Source organism: Xiphias gladius, chromosome 8 (assembly GCF_016859285.1).
Source record: "Xiphias gladius isolate SHS-SW01 ecotype Sanya breed wild chromosome 8, ASM1685928v1, whole genome shotgun sequence".
NCBI lineage: Eukaryota > Metazoa > Chordata > Actinopteri > Istiophoriformes > Xiphiidae > Xiphias > Xiphias gladius.
The window spans coordinates 28,012,365-28,039,797 of record NC_053407.1 but is presented as its reverse complement, the minus strand read 5'-3'; the positions used below and the strand labels follow the sequence as shown (position 1 = coordinate 28,039,797).

General features: G+C 44.9%; 1 protein-coding gene across 2 annotated transcripts; it reads right to left on the bottom strand.

The window, feature by feature from the left end:
* Nucleotides 1–1,670: 1,670 nt before the first annotated feature.
* LOC120792969 (GRAM domain-containing protein 4-like) lies at nucleotides 1,671–27,411 on the bottom strand. 2 transcript variants are annotated; one of them, XM_040132426.1, is made up of 19 exons: nucleotides 27,178–27,411; nucleotides 20,818–21,052; nucleotides 20,022–20,127; nucleotides 17,041–17,161; nucleotides 16,838–16,905; nucleotides 15,139–15,271; nucleotides 14,930–14,955; nucleotides 14,396–14,487; nucleotides 13,027–13,118; nucleotides 11,797–11,845; nucleotides 11,354–11,425; nucleotides 10,431–10,474; nucleotides 10,218–10,327; nucleotides 9,501–9,655; nucleotides 7,504–7,651; nucleotides 6,053–6,146; nucleotides 4,898–4,988; nucleotides 3,871–3,939; nucleotides 1,671–2,655 (listed from the first exon to the last, which is right to left on the bottom strand). In XM_040132426.1, exons 2-19 carry the CDS (start codon nucleotides 21,001–21,003, stop codon nucleotides 2,548–2,550), a joined length of 1,764 nt encoding a protein of 587 aa, XP_039988360.1. In that variant the 5' UTR covers nucleotides 21,004–21,052; nucleotides 27,178–27,411; the 3' UTR covers nucleotides 1,671–2,547. The 2 variants fall into 2 exon arrangements, with proteins under 2 accessions (XP_039988360.1, XP_039988361.1); XM_040132427.1 differs by lacking the exons at nucleotides 16,838–16,905; nucleotides 17,041–17,161.
* Nucleotides 27,412–27,433: the final 22 nt, after the last annotated feature.

Sequence of the window (27,433 nt, the reverse complement as noted above, 5' to 3'; positions counted from 1 at the left end):
GTTCTCACCATTTTCTGACTTTTTTTTTTTAAGACCAAAAGTTTATTGAGAAACAAAATCAGCAAACCAGTAATATTAGAAAATAATAATTTTAATTTTAAGTTAAGTTTTGGTGTTATTGTAAACTCACAGGCGGGAAATGGTGATTTTTGATAGGACCACTTAGGAGACACCAAAGTATTGAAATTTCTGAGGGAAGACATCCTGTTATTGTCAGAGACAAGTGACCCCTGTTTTCTGTTTCCCGTTTTCACCACATTCATAACAAAAATCCTCCCTTCTGGTTATTATCATCAGTTTTTAGATCCATTTCCTTCGAGTTTCACCTCATCAACTTGCTGCGGACAAAAGCCTCTCACAGTGAATGTTTAGTTACCTTCACCTCTCTGACTGCCTTAGATTTATCTGTGATGTGTGAATGCAGAACTGATTGTAAAGCTGCAACTAATCTTAATTTAATTATCAAATAATCTGTTAATTTTGTTTTTTTTTCCAATGAACCGACTAATTGTTTTGTCTATAAAATGTCAGAAAATAGTGAAAAGTTTCCATCCCTGTTATTCGTAGTCCAAAGTGACGTCTTCAGATGTCGTTCTTTGTTCTACCAATAGTCTAAAACGGAAAGAAATTCAGTTTACAACGATATAAAACAGAGAAAAGCAACTAATTCTCACACTGGAGAGGATGCACCCACATAATGATTGGAGTTTTTAGATTTTATTTTCTGCTAACAGAGTTAAAAATTTCAGCACTAACACATTGGGCCTCGTGCAAAAACAATTTTTGCATTTTTTTGTATTAAAATTCTCGGCTTGTTCGTACGAGTGTTCCGGGTCAGGTTCACCAAACTCTCAACTGCGCAGAATTGTCGTGAATCTCTCCTCTCAGACTGACGCCCGCCTGTTCCTGAGGAGGTGGGCGCTCGTGAGATTTGATCTTAAGCATAATCGCCCCCCCCTAAAATCTCCGTAAGAGGCTTCCTGCTCCCCTTTGTTCACGCCGCGGAGCTTCAAAGTTTGCTGTCGGAAAACCGGCAAACGGAAGCACGACACAGCTAGAAAGAGTCCGCTGTCGCATTACTGGACCCACGACAACTAGAAAACCAGAGGGAACGGTTCGGGCTTCGTCCGGTCGGAGGCTAAGAGCACGTCTTTCTGAAGAAGCGCGGGCACGACAGTCGCCGAGATATCAGACTGGAGAACGCTACTGCCCACGGCAGGTGATGCCGCGCCGCCAGGTGCTATAACAGAGGAGGATACTGGACAGAGACCTGCAGAAAGACCCTGAGGCAGCCTCCGGAGCGGGAGAGTTTTCCACCAGCTGCCGAAATGTAGACGCTGCGGTGACGAAATCTGCCAATATAAATACATAAAAACACTAAAAAAAAAAAAAAAAAAAAAACCTCAGTAACTTGGCAGCCATGATGACGACGATCGTATGGTGGACAGATTATTCATTTTGCATTAAGTTTGTTATAGATTTTTTTTTTTAAATTATATTCATTTCAGTATCCAAATTGATTCATGTCAAGCCACTATAATTCTTCAGTCAAACGGGTGTTTTCCCGTGTGAAGAAAGGCAGTCCGTCTGTTCATGACTCGGTGGTGACAAGTCCAGACCCATCGTGAACTCGGTTCGTACCGGAGAGGAAATTCTACGCAAAAAAGCCACAAATTACCTTAAAAAAAAAAAAAAAAAAAAGAATATCGCTCCCCTGCGCCACTTAGGACCAAATCTGTTCTTACATCTGGATCTTTCACGAGGCCCATCGCGCAGTAAGCTTTCGAGGGTGGTGGACGTGACCTGAAATGACACAAACCTGCAGCCCTGTTACATGACACGTGACGACTGATGTCTGAGCAGTTTCCCTGCAGATATTTTCACATTAAAAGCCATGCCAAGTAAGGGAGGGATTGCGCCCTCTGAAACTGCTGGGAGGCTTTTAATGTGAAACAGGAAGGGGTTGCATTTCCATGGAGAATACCTTAACAGGGATTGAAAAAAAAAAAAAACCCAAACAAAAGGAAATAATCAGTGAATAAGAAGAGTATCGGTGTTAAGCAGAGCGGTGACTATGAAATCATGACTCTTCTATAGGTCATGTAGTGCTCCGATTATAGTAGAGGGGATTTCACCCCTGCTCAGTTTGTCTTTTCCAGACCTTTATTTGTTGGGGAAAGATATTATTTGAATACCAGCATTTATTTGAGAATTTCCCGTAAATTTAGACTCAGGACTGACGCGCACTGGTCTCTCTTAAGAAACCGTTCAACAACAACAGACTGATACTGGTTCGGTCGATTCTGACGTGAAACCGGCGACTGGTCGGAATCGGCTGGTTTTAGTGTCAGTCACCCATGTAATGTCACCGAATTGTTTAGATTGATGGCAGATGAGGAAACGCTAATCATATAAAAGCAGACCGGCGGCCTCAAACCGAAGTCAGCAGCCGTTTGAGGACGTCACTGGTGAAAAAGGAGGAAACGGGTCCAGTGTATGTGTGTGTGTGTGTGTGTGTGTGAAGGCAGCCGTCTCGTGAAGGTGTCGCTATGTCTCCTGGCTGGTGGCTGTGGCCGTGGCCAGAATCTTCTTGTACTGCGTGGAGATGGCGTCGAAGGCTTCGTCTCTGTGCATCATCGCACCGAAAACCATCGGCTGCAACGGAGCAGAAGTTGCGTTAGACTCGGTCTCTACAAAGAGGAAGCCTTTCTCTACGCTGTGATGCTGCACGCTTTCCTATTTACTCAGCTCGTGTACTTGTGCTAGGTATTTCTATCTTATGCTACTTTAAAATAATTCATACTGCACCTTTTACGCCACTACATTCGTTCTTCAGATATACAGTTAGGTACATAAGTACTTGGACAGCGACAGCATTTCTCGCCTCCGCACGCTAACACAGTGGATCTGAGACGAAGCCATCAAGGCGTGACTGAGGTGGGGACACTAACCCTTTAGGAATTACAGCCATTTTTATACATAGCCCCTCATTTTCAGAGGTTCAAAAGTAAATGGACAAACCACCATAATTATAAATATAAGTATCATTTTTAATACTTGGATGAAAATCCTTTGCAGTCAAGGACCGAGTTTCCTCCCTTGAGATTCTTTGCCAGGCCTTTACTGCAGCCACCTTCAGTTGCTGCTTGTCTGTGGGTCTTTCTGCCCTCAGTTTTTTCTTCAGTAAGTGAAAAGCATGTTCCTTGGGTTGAGGTCAGGCGACTGACTTGGCCATTGAAGAATATTCTATTTCTTTGCCTTGAGAAGCTCTGATGTTGCATTCGCAGTATGTTTTGGGTCATCATCCATCTGTACTGTGAAGCACCGTCCTATCAGTTTCGCAGCATTTGGCTGAATCCGAGCAGATAGTGTAGAACTGTACCCTTCAGAATTCATCCTGCTACTTCTATCAGCAGTCAGATCGTCAATAAACACCAGTGACCCAGCTCCATTGGCGGCCGTACCTGCCCGTGCCATAACACTGCCTCCACCATGTTTGACAGATGATGTGGTGGCTTTGGATCAGGAGCCGTTCCTTTCCCTCTCCACACTCCTCTCTTAAGTTCATCTTGGTTTCATCAAGACTCTGGGTCCAGAACTGGGCAGGCTTTTTTTTTTTTTTTTTTTTTTAGACGATTTCTGGCAAAGTCTGGCTGTAAATTTTTTACACTGTATTATTGCTACTTCTGCTTAAGTAAAGCGTGTGAATGACTCCAGCACCGATGTAAAGTCTTCGCCCTGGTCTCTCTACTATTATCACGTCTTGGTATTTGTTTTCACCGAACGGAAGCTTGAACACGTTTTAACTTTGACATCAGATCAGATCCGAGTGCCGTCCCCTGCCGAGGCTCCTCCAGGCTGAGCGCTTACCTTTTGGGTGGATGGCGTCGCTATGGAGATGCCCATCCCGGATCCAGGCAGAACTGACAAAACTTTGTACTGTGAGGGACAGAGAGGGCAAATTCAAAATCTAATCGTCCTTATTTGCACGATTCAGCATCAGTCACCGTGACAAAATAAAGTTTTCGGAACAATGTTTAAAATTTTAAAAAAAACTAAACAAAAAAAGAAACGTATAACAATAGAGAGCTGAAGTGAAACCAGAATTTCCAGAAGTAAGAAAACCTCAATCAAAAAAATCATCACACTGACATTTGTCAAAGCGCTAATAACTAAAAATCCAGCCTTGGAACAGTATGTCGTGTTGCTCGTTAATTGAAATAAAGGGTGTTAACTGAAATAAAAAACAAGATCATCTAATATTGTTGTTTATGAAATGTTTATGCTTTTAGCAGTAGATAACAAAACAACACGGACCAGAAGCCCTAGACCACTGCAGGTTAAGTTTCACAGTCAACAACAAAAAACAAACAAAACAAAAATAAATAAATAAATGAATTAAAAAAATGGTGGCTGGTTCAGACGTGTCTGTAACAACAGCGGGATGGAGAGGGCTGACCACACATTACAATAGAAGAGAGCTTTGGTGAGTGAAACGGACGCGGACCGAACCGAGTTTCGGTGACGGAAGTACCTGCACCGGTACATCTCCACGGGAGCTGCAGTGTTTTTTTCCTGCGCTCGCAACGCAACCGTTGGGTAACTCTGTTAAAACGACCGAGGTTCCGGTTTCTCACAGCAACTGCTGGGTGTGTTAGACTAGGGAGAGTACGACCGACAGGAGAAATCCCGAATGAGAAACTGTGCTGATGTACAGAAGTTAGGGGGAACAGAGGCTGAGCCCAGACGTGATGTTATGACTTCAGCTCTCTATAAAACAAGATCATAAACTGTAATTAACCTAATGGTGAATAAATGACCCGCAACAGAACGACAGGAACAGGTCAGAATGTACAGTGCATCATGTAGGGAGCAGACAGAGAGAGAGTCTGTTTACCTTCTGGATTTCTTTGATTTCATGCAGCTTGATGACTTTGTTCCTCTTGGAGGATCCAGACTTGGAGCTGGAGCTCTCGAAACACAGATGACTGAGGAGACAGAGGAGTCTCAGTTAACCCCCCGTTCACGCGGACTAGGATACCGGACACTGTTACCAGACTCAAAAGTGGACACTTTCTCAGCTCCCTTACAGCGCACCACCAAGACCGGGACCGGCTCGGGCACAGAAACAGGACCGGGTAAATTTGGCATAATTCTACAGTATGATAGTCTTAATTTTGTAAATATTAAAAAAACTGATGAAACTATGCTGAAAAATATTGTGTGACCTTTTTTTCCACGACGAAAATGAGACGTAAACTTAATAGAAAGTGACCTCTGAAAACAAAAACTATGATGAAATGTATTGTTACGAAACATGAATAAAAAGTCATCAAAAATTTGAAAGAAGAGGAAATAAACTAATTTGCGTTTAAAATTCTAACAACCCGTATGCAGAGTCGCACATAGCAGGTCCTGGTTGGTTTTTAACGCTCCCCTCAACCGCCACACATCATACAGAGCAGACTGATTTAGATGTTTGACCTGTCGAAATAATAAGCAGCATCTTGCATTTCAGCAACATTACATCTCTGCCAGCAACGTTAACTCTTGGAAACAGGAAAAAAGGGAAAAGAAACACAGATTAATGGACTAAATTCATCGCACTGAAACCGAGACAAGAACAAACTACAGAAACGTTCAGGTCAACACAGTGACATTTACAGTTTTCCAGTGTTTGAATATTGTAGCCACTGAAGAAAACTACACTAATCCTTCAATATTGTTAGTTTTCGTTGACTAAAACTAACAATATTGAAATTAACACAGAGACACAGAGACAGAGAGAGAGAGAGAGAGAGACGGAGACAGAGACATTTAAGCCAAAAAAAAAAACAACAACAAAGTTGCACAACTGATCATTTTCTACAGTTAAACGCTGATAAAACAGAAGTTCTTTTAAGTTCAGAATTTCTGCCCCGGCTGGCTTTGTCGCGACGGTGACACAGAGTCTTGCTTCTCTTTTCTCCTCTGTTAAACCCGGCGTCCTGAAGGACCGGGCCCCGCCTCGACACTGTGCAGCTCTATGGGTAAAACCAAGCGGAGGACTTACTTCTCGGTGACGTAGAGGACTCCGTTGCGGATGTAGTCTGTGGGCGTCTTCCTGTCTCTGTTGATGAGGCAGCAGCGCCAGCCGTGCTCACACACTGAAACGACAGCGCCCACGGTGATTAAAAACACACCTGGGCCCCGATCGCCACACCCGGATAAACGGATTTATCCGGGTGACATTAGTCTGGGTCCGGACCGAGACGTTTTAGGGTGAAGCATGAACTCAATTTCAGACAACTAGTGACTCACACAGAGATGTAATGAAATAAATGTTATGTTGAAATAAATAAATAGAATTAGGATTTCAGATGAGAACGTGCAGGTTACTGATAATCATGATCCGTTGTTGCTGCAATAGTCACAATTTAATTATCATAATGAAGAGCTATATTTAAACGTGGTAAAATATGCAACAAAATAAAAGTTTCTAAGCAAAAAGACATTAACTCAACTCAAAGCTTCTGACTGTTAAAAGACAAATGGAGCCGAACATACGGCGTTGAATTTGAGATTAAAATGGGAATTTGCCATTTGAACCCTGAAACTTGATTGGTGATTAACTGCAGAAGTCATTTGCACAGTGTAGAACAAAATGGCCGCCGTAAAAATGCGGTAAAAAAAAAAAAAACGAGACTTGTGTCCATGAATCTACTGCCTCAGCGAAATCCCCATCTGCCTGGAATCACATGATCAGCACTCAGCCGATTAAACGAATGCCGATCGTGGTCTTTTTGCCTTTATTTCAAAATAAGAGCGCACTGTTATTTCAGGTAACTTGATCCAGGATTAACAAATCAGTCCTCGAACTGATTTCAACGAGCCAAATTAGCTTGATAAGAATTAGCAGGATTATTTTAGCCCGATATCAACATGTCAGCCTGATTTAGATAAACCACATCTGAAGACCAGGGTCCAGGTCAGAGAACAGTTTTCATCACCCGCTACAGGTTTTTGGTTCTTAACTAAAAATCTGAGTTTATCCCGCCCTCTGTTTCCAACACAGAAAATGTGAAAATGTGAACATACAGTTGAATCTGCCTGATTCTGCGTCAGGAGGGTGAAACTCTTTGCTGGAAAACTCCTGAAACTGACCTGAGAACAGCTGTGTGACCAGCTCAACTCTCTCAGGTTTCAAGAAAAATGAACCCAAGACTGATGTTTTCGATACTGTTACTCTCTGTCTCAATTTTCTAGGGATTTTTCTTCTCTCAGTTATTTCTGTTCTTCATACTTTAAGAAAATTACATTTGCGGACTCGAGACTGTCATTAAACAGGTTAAGATGTTTCACTGAAAGAACAAAGCATACTCGTGACCAAAGTCGTATAAAAAACATTTTGTTTCACTCCTAGTTTTAAGTCTTTAGGTCTGATTCTGAACTTACGATGGATTTGTCTGTACACCCCTCGCTACCCCCCCACCCCCACTCCTGCCCTTGCGGTTCCTTCCTCACCTGTCAGGGGGCGCTCACTCTCCGGCAGGTTGAAGACCTCGTGAAAAGCTCCTCTCTTGGTGCTGTAGTATCGTCCTCCGTCCTCGTCCCGGCTGACACCCAAGGGAGCCGCGGCACTCAGGCTGCCTCGCCCCCCCGAGGCGGGAACCTGGACAGGTGGACGGGGGTGCGTAAAGAAAATTAGTTATCGGCAAATGTGTCCTTGGCAGATTTTTTAAAACTCTCGAATACCAATGCCCAGAAGGTATCGGTTGAAGAATGAGAAGACATAACTTTATTCACGGTATCCTACCTTACCCGGACTGAGGCATCAGGTCTTAGCAGAGATACGTCGCGACTAAAAACCTGAAAAATCAGGTGATATCTTTCCTAAATTTTGTCCTGAGGGTGGCGCTAGAGGAAAGGTCGTGGGGTCAATCAAATCTAAAGAGGAGCAGGACTGAGATCAGGACATTTGTGGGGATTTCTCGCTCTAGGACAAAGCTCTAGCAAACACGCAGACTATCAGGATCGCTATTGATCCGAGTAACAGCAGCTGATCGGTTTCATTCAGTATCTGACTGGTCTGACGACTCTACATCTCTAACTACGGAACACGCTGCCGACCTTTACACTCTGAGTGTAAATACACAAACACACACACACACACACACACACACACAGGTGGACCCTACCTGTTCACACTCAGACAGCTGAGAGAGAAAAACACAGCAACTCAGAGAACTGAAACCAGAAAGGCCAGAGACCAGCGACTGGGACAAGCGAGAAACCAGGTTTATGTTTCCTGTACAGCGGACAGTACGTAGTGATCCGGTTTGAAGACTGAGGTTCATTTAAAGCTAAAAACATTTCGCAGTTTGTTCTTTGAAAAAAAAAAAGTTAAATTTAACCTTCTATTCAAGTCCAGATCATTAGTTTAATCGAGGACATAATCTTGTCAAAAATAATGGACGGAAACTGAATTAGTACAAATCCACTGCAGAACTTCAATTTAAAAAATAAATAAATAAATAAATAACTGCTGAATGAATCCGGAATGAATCAAACATCCTGGTTGGTCTTCAGCGGCCGGGACGTGCTGAGTTTTGTGCCGTGGTTCACACTGTAACGTCAGACCTCGTGATGATATCAAACTCGTCCAGAGCGATTTTCGTTTGAATGCGACACATCTGGTTCTCGTTTCTTTTGCATTTTATGTACTGAACTACTACCTGCAGGTTTGACGCTGAGGTCGATCAGATTCAATCTGTCTTCTCTATTCTCAGTTTTTCTCTAAAGGTGTCAAACCGACCACATTGTGTAAAACTATTTAAACTTCCAGTGTACACAGTAACTCCGGTCTTTGTCCTGTACAACACTTCTTAGAATTTTTTTTTTTCCTCGTAATTAGACAACTAACAGTAGGTAGACGACAGGAAATGAGAGAGAAGAGAGAAAAGGTGGGGAACAAGATGGAAAAAAAAAAAAAAGGTCCCTGTGAACCACAACGTCCCCAAATCGAGGACACGATGACAGCGTCACTATTACTGCCCGCCCAAAATGAACACACACATTTTGTCTACTGGTATTTTTTGCGAGTTGACACTGGTACGTGCTGCCACCAGGAAATAGCCGCCTGCTTGCAGGCTAGGTGCCACGCTGACAACAGCTTTCACCTTCTCCCGCCCACTCGGCTTTTAGAATTCTACCACACTAAATGTCAGCCACATAAATGAGAGCATTATGACCCTAAATAGTGGTAAAAACTCGCTTGTTGAGATATTTGGACCAAAGTGGTTGACGGAGAGACGGACTGTCATTGCCGTCCCTAAAAAAAAGGTTAAGTGTCAAACTGGCATACGTCTTTAGAAAATGGATCACCGATTCCGATCGGTCAAATGAATTTTCAAAAGCATTAAAAGTATTATTCTGACTGTTACATCTCACTCCATGTAAGTCAGAGACAAAGTGAGCGACACGCCGACCGCTGTGGTCCGGGAGCCGGGTTTCGGACTGACCCGTCTGCTCAGCGTGGTGTTGCCGCGCTCCTTCAGCTGCAGGTCGGTGGGTAAATTGGTCCAGATGATGTAGGGGGTGTCGAAGCGCTGCCGCAGCTTGGGGCAGCTCTTAAAGATGAAGTCGATGATGAAGAACTTTATACCTGCGTACACAGCTGAGGGGGAGGAGGAGGAGGACTCTGATCAGACTCCTGCGCTCAGAAACATGAAAAACATTCAGTGGCAGTCGCAGAGTGAATAGTGGACGTGTGTTCATCATGTGGACACAAACACGACTCCAGCGGGAAGATCATGTTACTCTGTGTCAGCTGGACGTGTGAATATAATCATAATAATAATAATAATAATAATAATAATAATATAATCATAATATGTCAGAGAAAATAAATAATCACTTAATGAAGCTTTAATCCAGAAAATCTTCTGAACCCACAGAACGAATGTTTTTATACACTGTTTATTATTTACTTATGATAAACTTTTGAATTTTCTATATGTTATGTTATTGGTATTATGTGGCGTCAAAAATGTATAATTCAGCAGCACAAAACTACAACAACCTCCTGAACGATCATAAAGCTGAATCAACACCTTCATGAAAGTAGGATTGATTAGAGGGCTGTTCTATTAGCACTAGTTTTAGCCAGGTGTACCTAATAAACTGGAAGAAGCGTGTGTATACACACACACACATAAATGTATAGACATAAAATGTACCTATGATGAATCCCAGCAGTTTGTACGGCAGCAGGCAGGAGGAGATGAAGGCCACCCACAGACCAACGTACAGCTTCTGAGTTAACTCTGGCTGCACCCACATGAACAAACTGCACACACGAACACACACACACACACACACCGTACTGAATCTCTGTGCGTGGACCACCAGTTGTGTTTGACCTGTAGCGAAGTGTGTGCAGACAAACTCACTTCTTTATTTTCTCCAGGATGCTGGCCATCTTCCCAAACAGATTCTGTGAGAAAAAAAAAGACAAAAAAGTTTGTTTCTGTTTCCTCCCACGAGTCCAACTTTCTCCTGTCGAGTGTGGCTGCGTTTGTGTGAGAGTGTGTGCTCTGTTCCTGCGAGGATCTTTGCTCGTGTTCATAGTCTCTTTTTTTTCTCTCTCAGACTTTTAAAGACAGAAAGAACAAAAACTACATAAACACAAACAAAGACCGCACGAACAGGAAGACCTTTTAGGCATGAAAAAACAAAAAGACATACATTCATAGACAGTGGCAGCCTGAGGGAGACACTGGAGGCCGTTTCTGACGCCTCTTTACACAAAGTCTGGTCCGAAGATTGAGACGTACAGTAAGCAATCCGTTTCTGTCCGGTTCTCGAGAAATGGCACTTGTCAGAGATTTCTTACAAAGCCAGGAACAGTTTTCTCAGCAAACATTTCTCCTCCTCCCTCCAGCTTAATCAGGTACATCGGCTCAAAACTCAAAATGATCTGGGTTAGCGAGACGGTTCCCAGAATGCTGGGAATTTTACTCAAATGATTTGTGTCTCCAGCCTCCCGATGTCCTCCGCCTCCAAATGCTACTCTGTGAGATCTGGTTGGGCCTAAATTGCAGCGACGCTGCGGCAGTGAGCTTCCGTTTTCCGTTGCTTTATCCTCGGGATTCAGGTTCAGCAAATGTCTTTTTGTTTTTTGGTGTGTTTCACTTCGGGTTAGCCAGTGTTTTTTTTAATGAGATTTGGCTTCGGCTCGCCTTGAATTTCACTGCTTCAGTTATTTACTGTCACAGATTCACCTCCCCGTAGTGATAAATGATTTCCCTTTAATTGCAGCTCAGCGTTCAGACTTTGGTTCAGGGACCATAAAGTATCCGACGTGGAGCCTCACCTGCGCTTTCTGAGCGACGTCCAGGACCAGCTGGAACTTCTCCGACACCGTCAGGTCTTCTTTAGGAGGCTCCTGGAAGAAACAGAGGAGGCAGAGCTGTGATGTCACATACCGGCACCTGTATATCACCTGACGGCACCTGGACACCATCCTGAACACACCTGACGTTAAAAGCACAACCAGTGATCCAGATGTTAAATGTTAATCAAATCGATTATTCACGTCGATCGAAACGATCGCTTTCATTTTTAATCATTAAACGTCATTCCTCTGGTTTTTTCCAATACATGTAACGATGTAACTTGTCCAGCAGGTGGAGCTGGTTGGCTGCCAGGTTAGCTTTAGCCTCCTGTTAGCCACCTGTCCAGGTTTTAAACGCCTCACTTTAAACAAATGCTTCGTAAAGGTGAAGCGCGTGCAGGGGGCATAGTCAGATTTCTCACCATGGGCTCTGAGACTTCAGGTACGATGCTCCACTGGATCCTCCAGCCTCTGAGAGCAGAGCATCATGGGAAAGAACAGGTACATATGAGATCATTTCACAGTCACCGCACACCTAGATTTATATGCAGACTGAGACTCATCGGGCGGCTTGTGGATGTGAGAAGTCGACCGTGTGTCAGTACTGAAATTAAACTTAAAATAAAATCGCTTGTTACTGAAACAAGAAAATTTTCTGTATAAATCGAGTCCGCTTCCTGCCTTTGGCTCCATTTAACCCCTTCAACTACAGATTCCCCCTTATCTTCAAAGATGTAAGCAGACTTGCGTTTAGGTAAATCAGGGTCTAAGAACCTAGATGGCTCAGAATCCGAGGCTGACCATCGGTGGCGTCGGTGTCCCATAGTGGCTCAGTGGTTACGACCACGGTGGAAGTCAGTCCTGGACTTTGCTGTGTTGTTGTGTTATCCTTGACATTTTGCAGACATGTGCGATCTAGGGTCCTCTCTCTCTCTCTCTGTCTCTCTCTCTCTGTCTCTCTGTCTCTCTCTCTCTCTGTGTGTGTGTTAAATAAACTAAATGAAAACTGATGAAGTAAACTGATGCATGACTCAGGGCGATCGAGAAGCCGAACGTTTGTCTCTTTGGAGTGACTCCACGTTGTCGTGTCCTGCCATCTACTGGACTTTCTGAGCCTACACTCTTGAGGGGGGGAAAGAAAAAAAAAAAAAACACTTGTTGGCAGCATGAGATTATGAGAAGCCTTCTAATATTTGGTATTAGTGAATGTGCAGACTAAATTTAGTATCATTTAGAGAATGTGTTGGTCAGCTCGATAATATTGAGGACAAACGGGACGTATTTCTGACGTGGAGCGAAATGTTTGTCGTTACATTTTCAGATTTTGTGAACGAGCACCAACCTACCGTCAGATTTGCTACTTGGTACGACGGCACTGGATGATAAAAGCATTTTAACCACAAATGACAATGGGAACGATCAAATTTCAAAGCCATGCAGCTGCGAACAGAGTACAAGTGGCGCAAAGGTTGTTTCGTCACCGACGTCAGAGTTGAAAAGCCGGAGACCAGTGGGTTTTGCATATTTTGAGAAAAGGTTATACGATAAGAAGACAAAAGATGAGAGCCCAGTGCCACTTCGCTGTGCTTTTGTCTGGTTCTTTTTCTGGCTGCGTGATTGGCTGACAGAGAGTGGGCGGGGCTTGCACTGACCTGGCGATGAGGTAATTCAAGGACAGGCGCAGGATGGCGAGGAACAGGAACATGGGGACGGCCCAGCCGTGCCACGCTGCATACATGTAGACCTGAATTTAAAAAAAGCACACACACACACACACACACACACACACACACACACACACACACACACACACTAAGTAGGCTGTTTCTGCTTATACAGTTCATCAAAAGTTGTGAATAGACACAGAGAGATGTCATTTTAGTCTATGTGGCACAAAGACATCCATCATATCATCATTTATAATACACAAATATGATGAAACATACGGTAACACTTTACTTTAAGTCCCATATTTAGCATTAATGAGCAGTATATAAACATGTAATTAATGGTTTATAAAACACTATAATCTAGTTGTAGGCAGATATAAGGACATTTCAAGTGTTTATTAATGTAAAGTCTTTGTCTACAGTTACGACTTCTCCTCTGACGACATATTTAACATTACTACAGCTGTGTTTTACTGTATTATCATTCATTATCTGTTGATACAGCAGCTTCCACTTGTGAGTAACCGCAGGAGGAGTCATAGTTGTAGACAAACGCATTAATAAACACTTAAATCTGCTCACAATTACATCATCGTGTGTCTAGAACTATTTATTACATATCTATATCCTAATAGTAAATGCTAAACAGGGGAGTTAAAATAAAGTGTTGTCAGTAGAGCGCAGACCTCCGCCGAGGCCGAAGTCAAACAACACACTGCAGTCTTCGGAGGAAACCAATTCAAATCCATGGTAAATGGATCTGGATCTGCCCCCCAAAATTTAATGGGTTCTTCCCCGGCCCGTGCCCCGTCCCCTCAACAGAGTTTGGCGCAAGTCGGCGCAGTAGTCTTTGCGTAAATCCCGCTGACAAATAAACCGGCGGACAAACAGACACGGGTGAAAACAGAACCTCCTCGGTGGAGGTGAAACTAAAAAGTGCAAAAGCCGTCTCTAATCCTACTTAAATAATTCATGAGGTGGACTAATTATATGCACCAGTCTTAATACTACAAGAGATGGGAGAGATTTTGAAAATACAATATCAAATTTCCAAAATAAAATCAGTAAATTGACGATATGTTGTATTTCCTGATTCTTATTTTCATAAAATAGATACCGTTGTTTGTCTGACGAACAAAACAATGAAAAGAAATCTAAACGTACGACCAATAATAAAACCAACGTCGTGCTTGTTACGTTGCCGTGTCGTCGTCCTGTTGGGACACAGGTCGACAAAAAAGGGACAACAAAATCTTGCGAGCGCCCGCTCATCGCAGCCCATTGCAATCCGTCTTTAGGGGGCGGCTGGGAGCTGAGCGTCAGTCTGAGCTGTGGGCGTGCGTGGACTCACGATGAAGGCGATGGCCGACGTGTAGACGGAGTACCAGCTGGACAAGGCGGACAGGTTCCTCATGAAGTTGGTCACAGGTCTGAACCCCCGTTCTGGACACAAAGCAACAGGCCAAGTGACCAATCACGGACAGAGAAACATTCAGCTCTGTGTGTTGTAAATAAACCCATACATTTATCTAATCTAATTAATTAATTAATTAATTAATTATCGTCTGAAAACACAAAGACCACATCAGACCAGGTCTAGATTCAGAGCTACTATACCTACACATGTCAGATCTGGACTAGATTAAGCCAGAACAGCTAAAGACTCTTGAAAACACAGTTTCTAATTTGTGAAACCTTTATTCTGTTTTTGAAAACACAAGTGCAATTTTACCGTTTTACCACCATTAACACCACATCCGACTTTTCTACAGCAAAATCTCTTTATTTAGATTCATTTTTTTAAATCTTTTTACATTTGTCGGTTTTTCCCTCTCTGTTACTACTTACTTATGTAGGTTTAATATTAGTTAATAGTTGTACTCACTGAGCCGTCTCATGTTTTCTGTCAACCTGTTGAGCGGAAACCGGTTTAGTATTTAGACTGAAGACGAACACAATAAAAACGTGCAGTGAGCTACATGTTTAGTTCATTTAAGTGGCTGTGTTAGTAAAAATGTATCTGCTGTTACTCAAACAGCCAAGCTCCTTGACATCAGGACTCTGCTGGACTCTCAGGACTCCCCCCCCCCTCACCTCTTGGCGCTCAGCGGCTCCTCCGTCTCCACCGTCTTCTCCTCCGCCTGGAAGCGGAAGTCCTCGATGTAAACGCCGAAACGGTCATAGAGCCATTTCAGGAAGCTGTTGGACAGAGTCTCCTTCTGTTTGTCTGAGGAAAACAGAGGAAGACGGTTTGAACGCATTTATCCAAGTTATCCCACTGAGGTCTGCGTGAGCGCTGGGGGGGTTCAGGTCTCAGAGACAGACGTCTGAAAACCTGGACAAACGTCACAGCAACAAAAGAGGAGGTGTAATTAACTTTGTTAATGAAAAGTCCCTTCCGTTCAAAGGCTTTATACATGGAGAAATAAACAACTTATCAAGGCAATGAAATTCTTACTTTGCTGTCTCTCTATCCTAAAGAATAAAAACAATTTAAAAAGATATTAATAATAATAAAATAATGAAGTTGGAGGTTATCTGAGGAAACTATGCACAGACTGGGAAAATGGTCATTTCAGTGAGCCAGCATACCTGATGCCAGGCCTCCTGATACAGGCTCACCTGGATGAAATGTAGCCGTTGTTACCGTTATTGATTACAGCCGTCTTTCCTCCTGAAAGGTCTATTGACAGGCTTTATCTCCTTCATTTAATCCGTACAAAAAAAAAAAAAAACGACCTATAAAAATGTTAAAAATAAAAAATAATATTTGCCGTTTCACATTTGGTTTTTGCATGAATTATTCATCTATAACATGTTGTTTAGTGAGGCGCTGGTAGGCTGAGCTGGTTGCTTTTGGACGGAGCCAGGGCAAGTTTTTCCTCCTTTTTCCACCTGTTTCCACCTGTTTCCACCTGTTTCCACCTGTTCCACAGTCTTTGCGCTAAATTGAACTACCTGGCTGCTCATGGCAGCTTCATATTTAACGGACGGATTTGAGAGTGTTGTCAATCTTCTCATCTAACTCTCCGCCAGAGAGCAAACAAGCATATTTCCTAAACTAGGTCTTTTAAATGATAAAAATCATCATCAATCTTCAATTCACTTCCGGACTCCGGGTTGAATTTTGGGGCTGGTTCAGTAGCGGCGTTTTGTTCCCGACTGCGACGGCGAGGCTTCGCCAGGGGCGCCGCGCCGGCCAGGGCTCGTGGGTATCGTGGTGCTCTGAGCCCGAGTGACGGACAAAAAAAACTATGGCCGCTATTAAAAGTGATTACGGCTGGTGGCCGTGACATAAACCCGTAGGATGGTGTTTTCTACACTCAGTGGCCGCGTCTTTAGGTACGCCTGCAAACTCTCATGCCTTCAAATACAGCTCGGCCATGAAGGTGACCTTTGCAAAGACGGTAACGTTCCGGTTTGACCGACACGTTGCAGGTGGTTGTTGAACCGGGCTGCGTGATATTGACGGGTACTTCTGAAGTTTTGCCCGATGCTCTGAAGCACAACGCCTCGGTAGTGAACCGAGTCAACACATCTCGGATGCGTTTTACCGTAAACCGGCCATCGTGGGCTTTGTACAGGTGCAGGCCTAACGGCTGAGCTGTTACACTGGATTGCGTTAGATTGCGTAGGTGCAGCTGACTGAGTGGCCAGGGAGTGAATGTCAAGTAACACTGGAGGAGGTTAACACTTCCTGGACCGGCAGCCCCACCCCCCGCCCCCACCCCCCCTCCCGGAGCACAGATGATCTCAGCTTCTACTTGGGGCTGAGCGCGTTCGTGCGGCTCACCTGTACCGCTGCCTGCAGGTGGAGGAGGGGGCGGGGCTTTGGGTGTCTGAGAGGGGGAGTCCTCAAGCCTGTGAAGTTTCCAGCAGACACACACACACACACACACACACACACAGTCAGTCCAGACAGACACAAGCTGCCTCGTCTGTCTTACATTAGGTTTTGGGGTTTTTTTTTTTTTTGGTTTTTAAATGAATAAGCACCTGGATCTCAGGACGTCGTTCATCTTCTGCTCCACCTCGACACGTCTGCAGCGCTCCTTCTCCAGCTCCTGCCTCAGCGAGTCCACGTTGGACTCCTCCTTAAGTTTCCTCAGCTCCTCCTCTGAAACACACGGGTTTGGTGACGCGATCCGGGTTAAGCGGGGGAGACGAACCCACGGCCCCCGGCCCGACCAGCGGTCAGTGACGGCGAGGCGAAAATAAAAACGGACACTGAGTCTGAGAGACTGTCCCATCGCCAAAGTCCAGCCGGGAGAGGACATCGATGGATATAGATCGTGGCCAAAAATGTCAACACCGGACGGCCTTCAGTTATTACCGTGCACCCCAAGCAATGAACGTAATGGAGGGGCACTAGGGCGTCCCGTGGGACTTTTTCTGCCCCCGGTATTTAACCTCTCAGGGTACCTAGAGGCCCGCCCCCCCCTTATCACCGTTGGGGCAGGTTGGGGCTCAAATGCAGCTCGAGAGGAATACGTTTGTCAGGTTATATTTAGGGTTGGGACTAACACTGCCCTAAAAAGACTCTGGATGAAAAATGATTTTTAAAAAAGGATAAGCGCGCTTTTATTTCATACATATTTAGTTACTTATTTGAACTCCGTTGCCATTCTGAATCCAAACCTGCGCGCTTGGCATCAGCGATGGATTTTAAAACTTGTGCGGAGAGTCGTGAAACCGTATCTCTGGTCTGTGTGTGTGTGTGTGTTTTGTCAGCGCCTGCAAGAATATGTAGTACCATTCGTGTATTTGCGAGGTTTGCGGGTGTACTGAGGTTTTTAAATGCATCTGTACAAGCGCATGAGCCTCGTGTGTGTGTGTGTGTGTGTGTGAGAGAGAGAATCTGCAAATATTTGCGCTCAGAAACCTGAGTGTAAATGTCCTGTTATAAGGCGTGGACGTATTTAGCCTAAGGAGCTGTACAAACAGGTGACTCCTCACTCCCATCGAGGGTCTGCCTCTCAGGTGGCCGTGCTCTTGCGTGGGACCTTCGCTACACTCCTGCCATGCCTGGGAAACTGCAGGTGTGCGTGGACAACCTGTCTGTGGCTGCGAGGGGGTTTGTTTTGCCCTCAGCGGCGGGCTCACAGGCTCATACGCGGTGGTTGTAATTGCAACTCTGCAGCAGCAAGGCCGCATGCGAGGAGTTTCAGCTGCTTGTTGCAAAAACACGTTTGTGTGTGTTATCTTAGCTCTTGTCATAAGTAGCGAGCATGAGGTGGCGTGAGCCTGCGAGGCTGGGTTCAGGGAAAAGACAACTCTGGGCCACACACACACACACACACACACACACACACACACACACACACACACACACACACACACACACACACACACACACACACACACACACACACTCGCAGTTGAAGCTACGAACTGAAAGCTTTCACTCACGATACAAGGACATCTACAATCAGTTTTTTTGTTTTGTTTTTTTTCACTGAAAATATTTGTAGATTCTTTTACACACCGTCAAATCTGGTCCGCATTTACAGATGTGTCTACATATTTAGGTTCCTTTACACACTTTACACACACACACACACACTCACACTTTACTCCACTAATACATTTTATCATCAGCTTCGACTCCTGCTGCCTGTTCTATAACCTCACACACTGACCGAGCACAGAACGACAAGTCACTGACTTAGGACTGTCATTTAATTCCTCTTAATATTATTAATACGGTTATCGGAAGAAAACACAATGTCCCCATTCGCCTGTGTGTCTGTCTGTCTGTGTGAGATGAGGTCAGCAGGGTTATTAATAGCTGTGTGTGTGTGTGTGTGTGTGTTCGTTACATAAAACAAACAGTCAGATATTGACGGATTACCCAGCGTTCTGTTGTGCTGTGGGGCCTTGGCCTCCAAACCGACTGCCATCGAAAATTTGAAGGGACACGTTACGTTTTCTCTCAATTCATTTATATTTTTGAGCCCGAAAGTTTATTCCTTGACCTTGGGAACAGTAGTCGCGTTTGCATTGAATTGTGGGTAATGTAGGCGCCGGGTTTTGGTAAGAACGAAGAACGCATGGGACAAGTTTTTATTTTTAAAAACAGAGAAAGGGGAAAGTAATAATTAGTGAGCTATTTCCAAATTCATCCAAGTGGCGCTGTCATTTATAGATGAGTTCTTAACTACCATTTCAGTTTATTGTAGTGCGCCATCAAAATCAACTGGCAGAGACTTGAAACTCACTCAGCAGAGCTAATGCATCATAATGAAACACACGTCTGCATTGGTTTTCATTGAACTCAGGCATTTAAGTTGTTTGTTTGTGTCAATAAGTCAATTTCCGTTGCATAATTATTGGTAAATAATGTGAATATTTAAAAAAAAACAATAAAAAATAAAAAATACTAAGCCTGCCAGTGGTGACACATGACTTTCCTGCAGCTTATCATTGTCTGTGCATCAGCACCTGTAATTTGTCAGCAGCTACGTCGTCGTTCTGGAAAAGACAACTTCTGTTACAGCGGAGAAGGGGAAATACTTCACTACAAACCTCCTCCTGTGATATTTAATCCTGTCTCCATGGGGCTCCAGTGTGCTTTCTGAAAATCTGGAAGAGTATCTTTACACTAAATCCACTTCTCCAATTTAGTAAAGCACATGTACCGTCACTTTATTCCGTTGGTTCTGGTCCCAGTCTGCAGTGTTAACAGTAACAGTAGTTTTCTTTTTAAATCCTTTTTCCTAAATCATATCCAGGTTTTCTGCCCTATAGAACAAATAAATCTACAAACATCTGTGATATTGCCCTGAAGTCACTATAACTGCTTTCAGTGTCAGCCAGTAAAATAGGGACCTCGAGTCATGCAAGTGAAAAGACGGTGCAGCATTAAAAACAAAGTTAGTACGCAACTGTGGTTCTATGAATTCTGGATGATTTATTTGAAGCTTTATGAAAACAAAAAGAAACCCCACACAGAGTGCAGTTCAGGTCTGAGTACTCACGTAAGAAGTGTTTCTCTAACAAAGCGATTTCTAGGTGCCCTTTGACCTCGTTCAGATCCGTCCTCGGGTCGTCTTGGAGAGCTGCAGAAAATGATCCTGGACCAGCCTGAGCAAGGAAACACAGAAATATGAAATAACCAGACAAAATGTTATAGACGATACGATAACAGTGGAATAAAATCAGTTAAAAGAAACTAAACTGGATCAAAATCTTTGAAGCAGGATGATGGTTTTCATTCTGTGTGGGGTGCCACAGGGTTCAATCCTGGGGACTCCTCGATTTACACTCTACATTTCTATTAACAACAGCAGACAATGGGTCTCATTAACAAATATTTTTTCTCCTCCTTTACAGATCCTTGCCTGGTTTTCTGCAGGCTCATGTTGTTTATTATGAAGCTGTTGGATATAATACTGCCAGAGCTGATGGGAACGATGCGCGAAACTACCAAAACAAAACAGAAATGTCCTTCAAGAGCTGAAAGTCTGGGTTTGTACGGGGGCGGGAAGAAAAAGGTTGTTAAAAAAACCTGCACTTTATCCCAAATATCCTTACAACTGATCTGGAACAGGAAAAGAGTGAACACACCGAAAATATCTGTCGAAATCTTATCAAACAGTGTCCGAGTTCTGTCATACCAGCATTCAAAAACACTGAAATTTTGTCTTTTTGAATGCTTTATAAAAAGGAATCTTCAGGATCAGGTTTAGAAAAAAACATGGTTCTTTTGAAACTCCTGGTCGTTATATTTCTCAGATCTTCTGCATCACAGATCAGACCGGTGCGTTTTCGTACCTGGGCCTCACTCTGCTGCTCTCCCTCCACCTCCCTGGGCTCCTCCTGCTCTCTGACGGAGACGCGAGGTTTCGTCACGACCTCCTCAGCGCATTCTGTGTCGGACGTGTTGGGGGACTCGGCCAGATCCAGGAACTCGTCCCTTCTCTGGCCCCGGAACCGGATCCTGTCCAGACGCTTCAGCATGACGGGCACCACGGAGCCGGTCTCTACCTGAACATGACTGACGACAGAGCTGCAGAGACCGGAGGAGGAGAAGACAAGGAAAACAGAAACACTGAGAAATGATCCAAAAAACCTCCAATAACTGATGGTCGATTGAATGTTTTTTCTAAATTGGTAACTGACGTATGTTTCCATGGTGAGAGTCAGTCGGATTATTATCCGTGCTAGCAGCGCGGCTCTAGGGATGGTGGCCCTTGTCGGTCCACCGCTTTGCTCCAAACTGCAAAACCTCAACAACTATTGGATGGATTTTCATGAAATTTTGTACAAACAATCATGATACCCAGATGACGAATTCTACTGACTTCAGTGATCCCCTGACTTTTCCTCTATGAGGTTGAATTTTTTTTTTTTTTTTTTTTTTTTTTAAATCGAAATATCTTGACAGCTACTGGGTGGGTGGCCACAAAATTTGGTTCAGACATACATGTTCCACTCAGTATGAACTGTTAATAACTTTCGTCTGAGCCGTCATCTGGCGCCATCATCTAGCGCCATCATCAGGCCAAAATTATACTTCATCCAATACTTGACTAAATCAATAACATAAAATGACCAAATACCTGCAAAACCAATGACATTCCCATCAACCTAAGCTGTACTTTGTGTTTAGTTTAATATAAATTCTGAAAAGCTCTTTCACATTACTGCATTATTTGTTTTCATTGAATTCACAAGAACTGAATCAAACAATCAAAATGAATCAAATCGAGACTTTAAAAAAATAAATTAATAATAATTTTTTAAAAATATCGAAACTTAAACAAATGCAGACGTCTGTTGTTAATTCGCATCACTTGAGATAATTCAAATGTTAAAATCTCGACAGAGATTCTTCTTTCAACACAAAGTGACCATGAGTTTTATTTGTCCGGGACGAGTCAGCCCTCAACACTTCAGCCCACTCCCGTAAAGTCTCTTACAAACAGCCGAGGCAGCCGAACAGACGTCATCACATTGTTTGTTTAGAGAGGAAGAAATGTTTCATCATCCGCTGCTTAAATGTTGCCCCCCCCCTTCATGTGTCATCTCCTGATCTTCCTAGACCGAAACAAGGATCAGAAAACCCAACTGTAGAGTCCGATGGCTCTCTGAGGGACATCTAAAACCTGGACTCTGGGTTTTACCATTTCTTTCTAGAAAAACTGTCCAAAGAAACAAAAAAAAAAAAAAAGGCCCATCTTTGTCTTTTGTGTTAGTAATCTGTATGTTTCGAGGGTTTGGACTGTTGGTTGGACAAATAAAGCCGTTTGAAGACAGGCCCCTTGGCCTTTAGGAAATCGTAACAGGCACTTTTCACTACTTTCTGACATTCTACAGAGCAAACAATTAAATCGAGAAAAATAATGTCGCCAGATGAATCGATAAATAAATCGCCGGCTGCAGCCCTAATGGCACGTAATGAGCCACAGGTTTGGACAAATTGATAACATGACCCGATGATAGCGATACAGCTGTATACAAAAGTCTGGTCACCCTACTAATTCAGTCAGTATTTAATAAACCTCCCCTCCCCTCTCCCTCATTACTAAATAGGGCTGTTCCTAAAGCTTCGGCTTGTGTTTCCTAAATTAGTATCACGGTGGATTTTGAGGTCTGCTTTGGATCATTGTCCTGTTTCAGGAGTCAGCCTCTTTTCACTTTCCCTTTCTTGACTGACTGCAGGACATCTGCATCTAGCATTTGCTGATATTTACCGAAATCAATTCTGCCCTCCGTCAGTACAATGGTTCCTTCCTGTGCCACTGGCCGTACAACCCCAAAAGCAGAATGCCGCCCACCCCCCCCACCGTACTTAACAGTTGGCAAAGGGGTTTGCTAAGCACCGACTTAGTGAGGTTCCCAGAATAGCACATGCCACAGCTACTGTTCTTTTTTCTTTTTTTAGTTCATAACATAAAAGTAACAGTGCATTAACATTTGAAGAATGTCACTTATAAAAAAAAAAAAAAAAAAATCTACAAAACATGTAACGTAACTGCCCAGAGGTGCCCAAACTTTTGAGCACAGATGTATGTGGAAAGTCAAGGGATCCCCAAAGTTGATACGATTCATCCTAAAGAGTGACTGCACCAAATTTCACGACATTTCACTCCGAACCACAAACGTGAACCTCGTAGTGTCGCTACAGGAAAAATCAGGGGATCAGCCGAAGTGAGAAGGATTCATCCTCTGGGGACCACGAGCCAACAGACCCCACCCCAGGGACATGTCGCTAGCGGGGCTAAAACCTGTACCGACTTTGTATGTGCAGAGGGAAGTTGTGGGTCGTCCCGTTCGCTCCGGTGCAGTCGGGGTTTGACGACACCACGTGCATGCCCTCAGTGGTGGCGACGGCCCTGGGCTGAATCGCTGTCGGCGCAGGTAGCTGTCCGTGGAGGACTGGAGGTGGAGGCGCGTACGGTCTGAAGATCACCGAGCTGTCCGACTGGTCTGACTGCTTCTGATGAACCCTGCCTGTATCTTCACGCCTTCAACGCTGTCTGCACGAGCCGGGCTGACTGTCTACTGACCGACTGATCACCCCAGTGCTGGAAAGTAACTACGTACATTTACTCGAGTACGGAACTTAAATATAACTTTACAATCTTTAACAATTCTGTATTCTAATGTTCCAGCTACTTTATACCTCTACTGAACTACATTTCAGAGGCAATTACTGCACTTTTTACTCTATATATTTATCTGACAGATAACAGTTGACAGTAGTAGTAGTAGCAGTAGAAGTAGCTATTGATATTTAGAAATACACATGCAAATAAATAACAATATATACACAGACTATATCCTGAGTACCCTGCAGGTTGTATTGGACGTATCTGCACGTGTGCGTTTGTGCGCATGATGAGCTTTGAAATCTTCCTCTTATCAAGCAGGTTCAAGGAGTCCTAGCCCACTTTCCCTTTTTCTTAATTCCGGGGCAACGACACGCCTCGCGCTTCTCGTTATTTGAATGAAAACGGCTCGAAATACGCTGAGCGCAAGCGACGCTTACTTTTTTCACTTAAAAAAAAGAACTTAGTTGAGCCAGATTTGTCTTTATAAGATTTAACTGCCGAGCGGAACACGGAGAAGGTAAAAACCAGCTCCACCTCGAGCAGCTACAACAGTAAAAACACTGCCTACACACTAATGCATCAGTACCAACAATCTAATACTGTAATACACTGTATAAACACTATGGAATGAGTACTTTTACCTTCAACACTTTAAGTAAACTCAGCTGATAATACCTCTGTGCCGTTAAGTGTTGGCTTGGAGTTGGAGTTGGAGTATTTTTACATTGCTGTGTTGCTGCTTTCACTGAAGTAAAGGATTTGGGTAAATCCTCTACCGCCGCGACAGAGGGACAGACCGGTCTGACTGCTTGTCATGATCAGCGCCTCGTTCTTTCCCCGCACACGACGCAACGCTGTCCTGTCAACATGACGGACTGAGGGGTTTACTGACAGATTTAATGATTTTAAAACTGGCTGACTGAGAGATTTACAGACTGCTGATGGACCGCCTACTGACCGAGGCCGCATTGACCTCTCGTCCATCACACAGTACCATCAGGGAGGCGTCTGATCGGCACCGGATTCAATCTGCGGCGGGACAACCAGCCCGAGTCATACGGGAACTGTCTTCAGAGACGGGAGGAACAGGGAGCCCCGCAGCAGACGGTCCGGCCCCCCCTACAGCGCCCCGATCTCAACGTCATGGAGCCGTCAGTCCGGGGTCACATGAAGAGACGGGAGACACCGAGACGGACTAAATCCGCGGAGGAGCCGTGGCAGGTTCTCCGAGACGCTTGGAACAACCCACCTGCCAAGTGCCCTGACAAACCGTGTGCAGGCGTACCCTGGAGAACTGGTGCTGCTTTAAAAGGCAAAGGGGGGGTCCACAGCACCTACTGATCCGATTCGGGTCCTCTCTCTTTGCTGCGCTTTGTTTGCATGTCCCGCTCACCGACCGGGGGGGCCCCAAGAACCCCCCCCCCCAGGTTTGCTCCAAACCATCCCTGCCGACAAAATTTCAATAATCGCACACTTGGGTCCTCCATCCTCCATCTTGTGGCCCTGGTCTTGGGGAGGGTCTTAGTTGGTTTGGTTTGTTGTGTTTGCTGTAACGTTGCGTTCCATCAAATTGCTTCCACTTCTTCCTGGGACCTCATGAGAACAGTGAGGCTGCGACCCACGATTCATTTGCATTATAGGTGTGTCTGACAGTTGTTTTCTCCGACAACCAATTATTTGTTTCGCCTATAAAATGTCATGGGATAGTGAAAAACAACACGTAAACACATGTAGATAGCTTGTTTTGTCTGGCCAACGGTAAAAACACTGCCTACACACAAATGCATCAGTACCAACAATCTAATACTGTAATACACTGTATAAACATTATGGAATGAGTACTTTTACCTTTAACACTAAGTAAACTCAGCTGATAATACCTCTGTGCCGTTAAGTGTGGGCTTTTTCTTAAGTTGGAGTATTTTTACATTGCTGTGTTGTTGCTTTCACTGAAGTAAAGGATTTGGGTAAATCCTCTACCGCCGCGACAGAGGGACAGACCGGTCTGACTGCTTGTCATGATCAGCGCCTCGTTCTTTCCCCGCACACGACGCAACGCTGTCCTGTCAACATGACGGACTGAGGGGTTTACTGACAGATTTAATGATTTTAAAACTGGCTGACTGAGAGATTTACAGACTGCTGATGGACCGCCTACTGACCGAGGCCGCATTGACCTCTCGTCCATCACACAGTACCATCAGGGAGGCGTCTGATCGGCACCGGATTCAATCTGCGGCGGGACAACCAGCCCGAGTCATACGGGAACTGTCTTCAGAGACGGGAGGAACAGGGAGCCCCGCAGCAGACGGTCCGGCCCCCCCTACAGAGCCCCGATCTCAACGTCATGGAGCCGTCAGTCCGGGGTCACATGAAGAGACGGGAGACACCGAGACGGACTAAATCCGGAGAGGAGCCGTGGCAGGTTCTCCGAGACGCTTGGAACAACCCACCTGCCAAGTGCCCTGACAAACCGTGTGCAGGCGTACCCTGGAGAACTGGTGCTGCTTTAAAAGGCAAAGGGGGGTCCACAGCACCTACTGATCCGATTCGGGTCCTCTCTCTTTGCTGCGCTTTGTTTGCATGTCCCGCTCACCGGCCGGGGGGGCCCCAAGACCCCCCCCCTCCAGGTTTGCTCCAAACCATCTTCACCGACAAAATGTCAATAATCGCACACTTGGGTCCTCCATCCTCCATCTTGTGGCCCTGGTCTTGGGGAGGGACTCTGTGTCAAAACCTAGTTTCGAGGTCTTAGTTGGTTTGGTTTGTTGTGTTTGCTGTAACGTTGCGTTCCGTCAAATTGCTTCCACTTCTTCCTGTGACCTCATGAGAACAGTGAGGCTGCGACCCACGATTCATTTGCGTTATAGGTGTGTCTGACAGTTGTTTTCTCCGACAACCAATTATTTGTTTCGCCTATAAAATGTCATGAGATAAAAAAACAACACGTAAACACATGTAGATAGCTTGTTTTGTCTGGCCAACAGTAAAAAAAAACCCGAAACGTTGAGTCCACTATCGCAGGGAACTGGGGGAAACACTTGAGAAGCTGGTACCAGTGAATCTGTTGGTATTTTTGCCAGTGAATTTTCTGTCAATCATCCACTGGATTACTCGGCCAATCACATCAGCTCTAGAGTTCCGGTTGGTCTCCGGGTGCCCGGGGACATACTGAAACTCTCAAGCCATGTAAAGTGGGGGTCAGCATCAAACGTCTGCCCCCCCCCCGGGGCCCCTCGGGTTGGTCCAGCCATGTCCGTATGAAGTTGCTGGCCGAATAAAAACGACTCGTGGCCTTATTTTTTTTTTGCGTCCTCGCTTCACTTCTCGTGCCTACAAGCCTCCTGCGCGGTGCTGTACCTGCTCAGGCAGCCTGCCACCTGTAGTGGTGACAGCCAACCAGCCGCTGTTTACCTGCGGACCCCCGGGGAGGCTCCTACGAGAACCCGGCTGGCGCGCCAGGGTCCTGGCTGGACACACCTGGACACGTACAGAGGACCGAGATAGAGAGGGTAGGGAGCAAGGACGGTAGGGAGGCAGAGAGGAAGGAAGAGAGTGGTACAGAGGAGTGTCTCACCGTGAAAAGCCGGAGCAAACTTTGCCTCCTTCTCTCTTCCCCGGCGGTGCGAACCCGGTCCAAACCGGGTCAGATCCGCTCCTAACCGGCCCAGGCTCCTCTCGGGCCCCGTGAACACGCCGCCCTCCCTCCGCTGCCCCGACAACGAATCCAGGTGTAGGGGTTTCAGGGGAGGCTAAAAACCGGACCGTCTTCCTCCACCTGGCACGACGATCACCGCTGTGGGCGGGGTGACCAGCGGCGGCCGAACAAGGAT

What these genes read in the sequence shown, in the direction of transcription:
- LOC120792969 (XM_040132426.1), bottom strand. Translation starts at nt 21,003, where the DNA reads ATGCTGAAGCGTCTGGACAGGATCCGGTTCCGGGGCCAGAGAAGGGAC. An exon ending in AACGACGTCCTGAGATCCAG is followed by an intron (nt 16,906 to 17,040) that starts GTGCTTATTCAT and finishes GAAACTTCACAG; the next exon opens with GCTTGAGGACTCCCCCTCTC. An exon ending in ACGTCGCTCAGAAAGCGCAG is followed by an intron (nt 10,475 to 11,353) that starts GTGAGGCTCCAC and finishes TTTTTCTCACAG; the next exon opens with AATCTGTTTGGGAAGATGGC.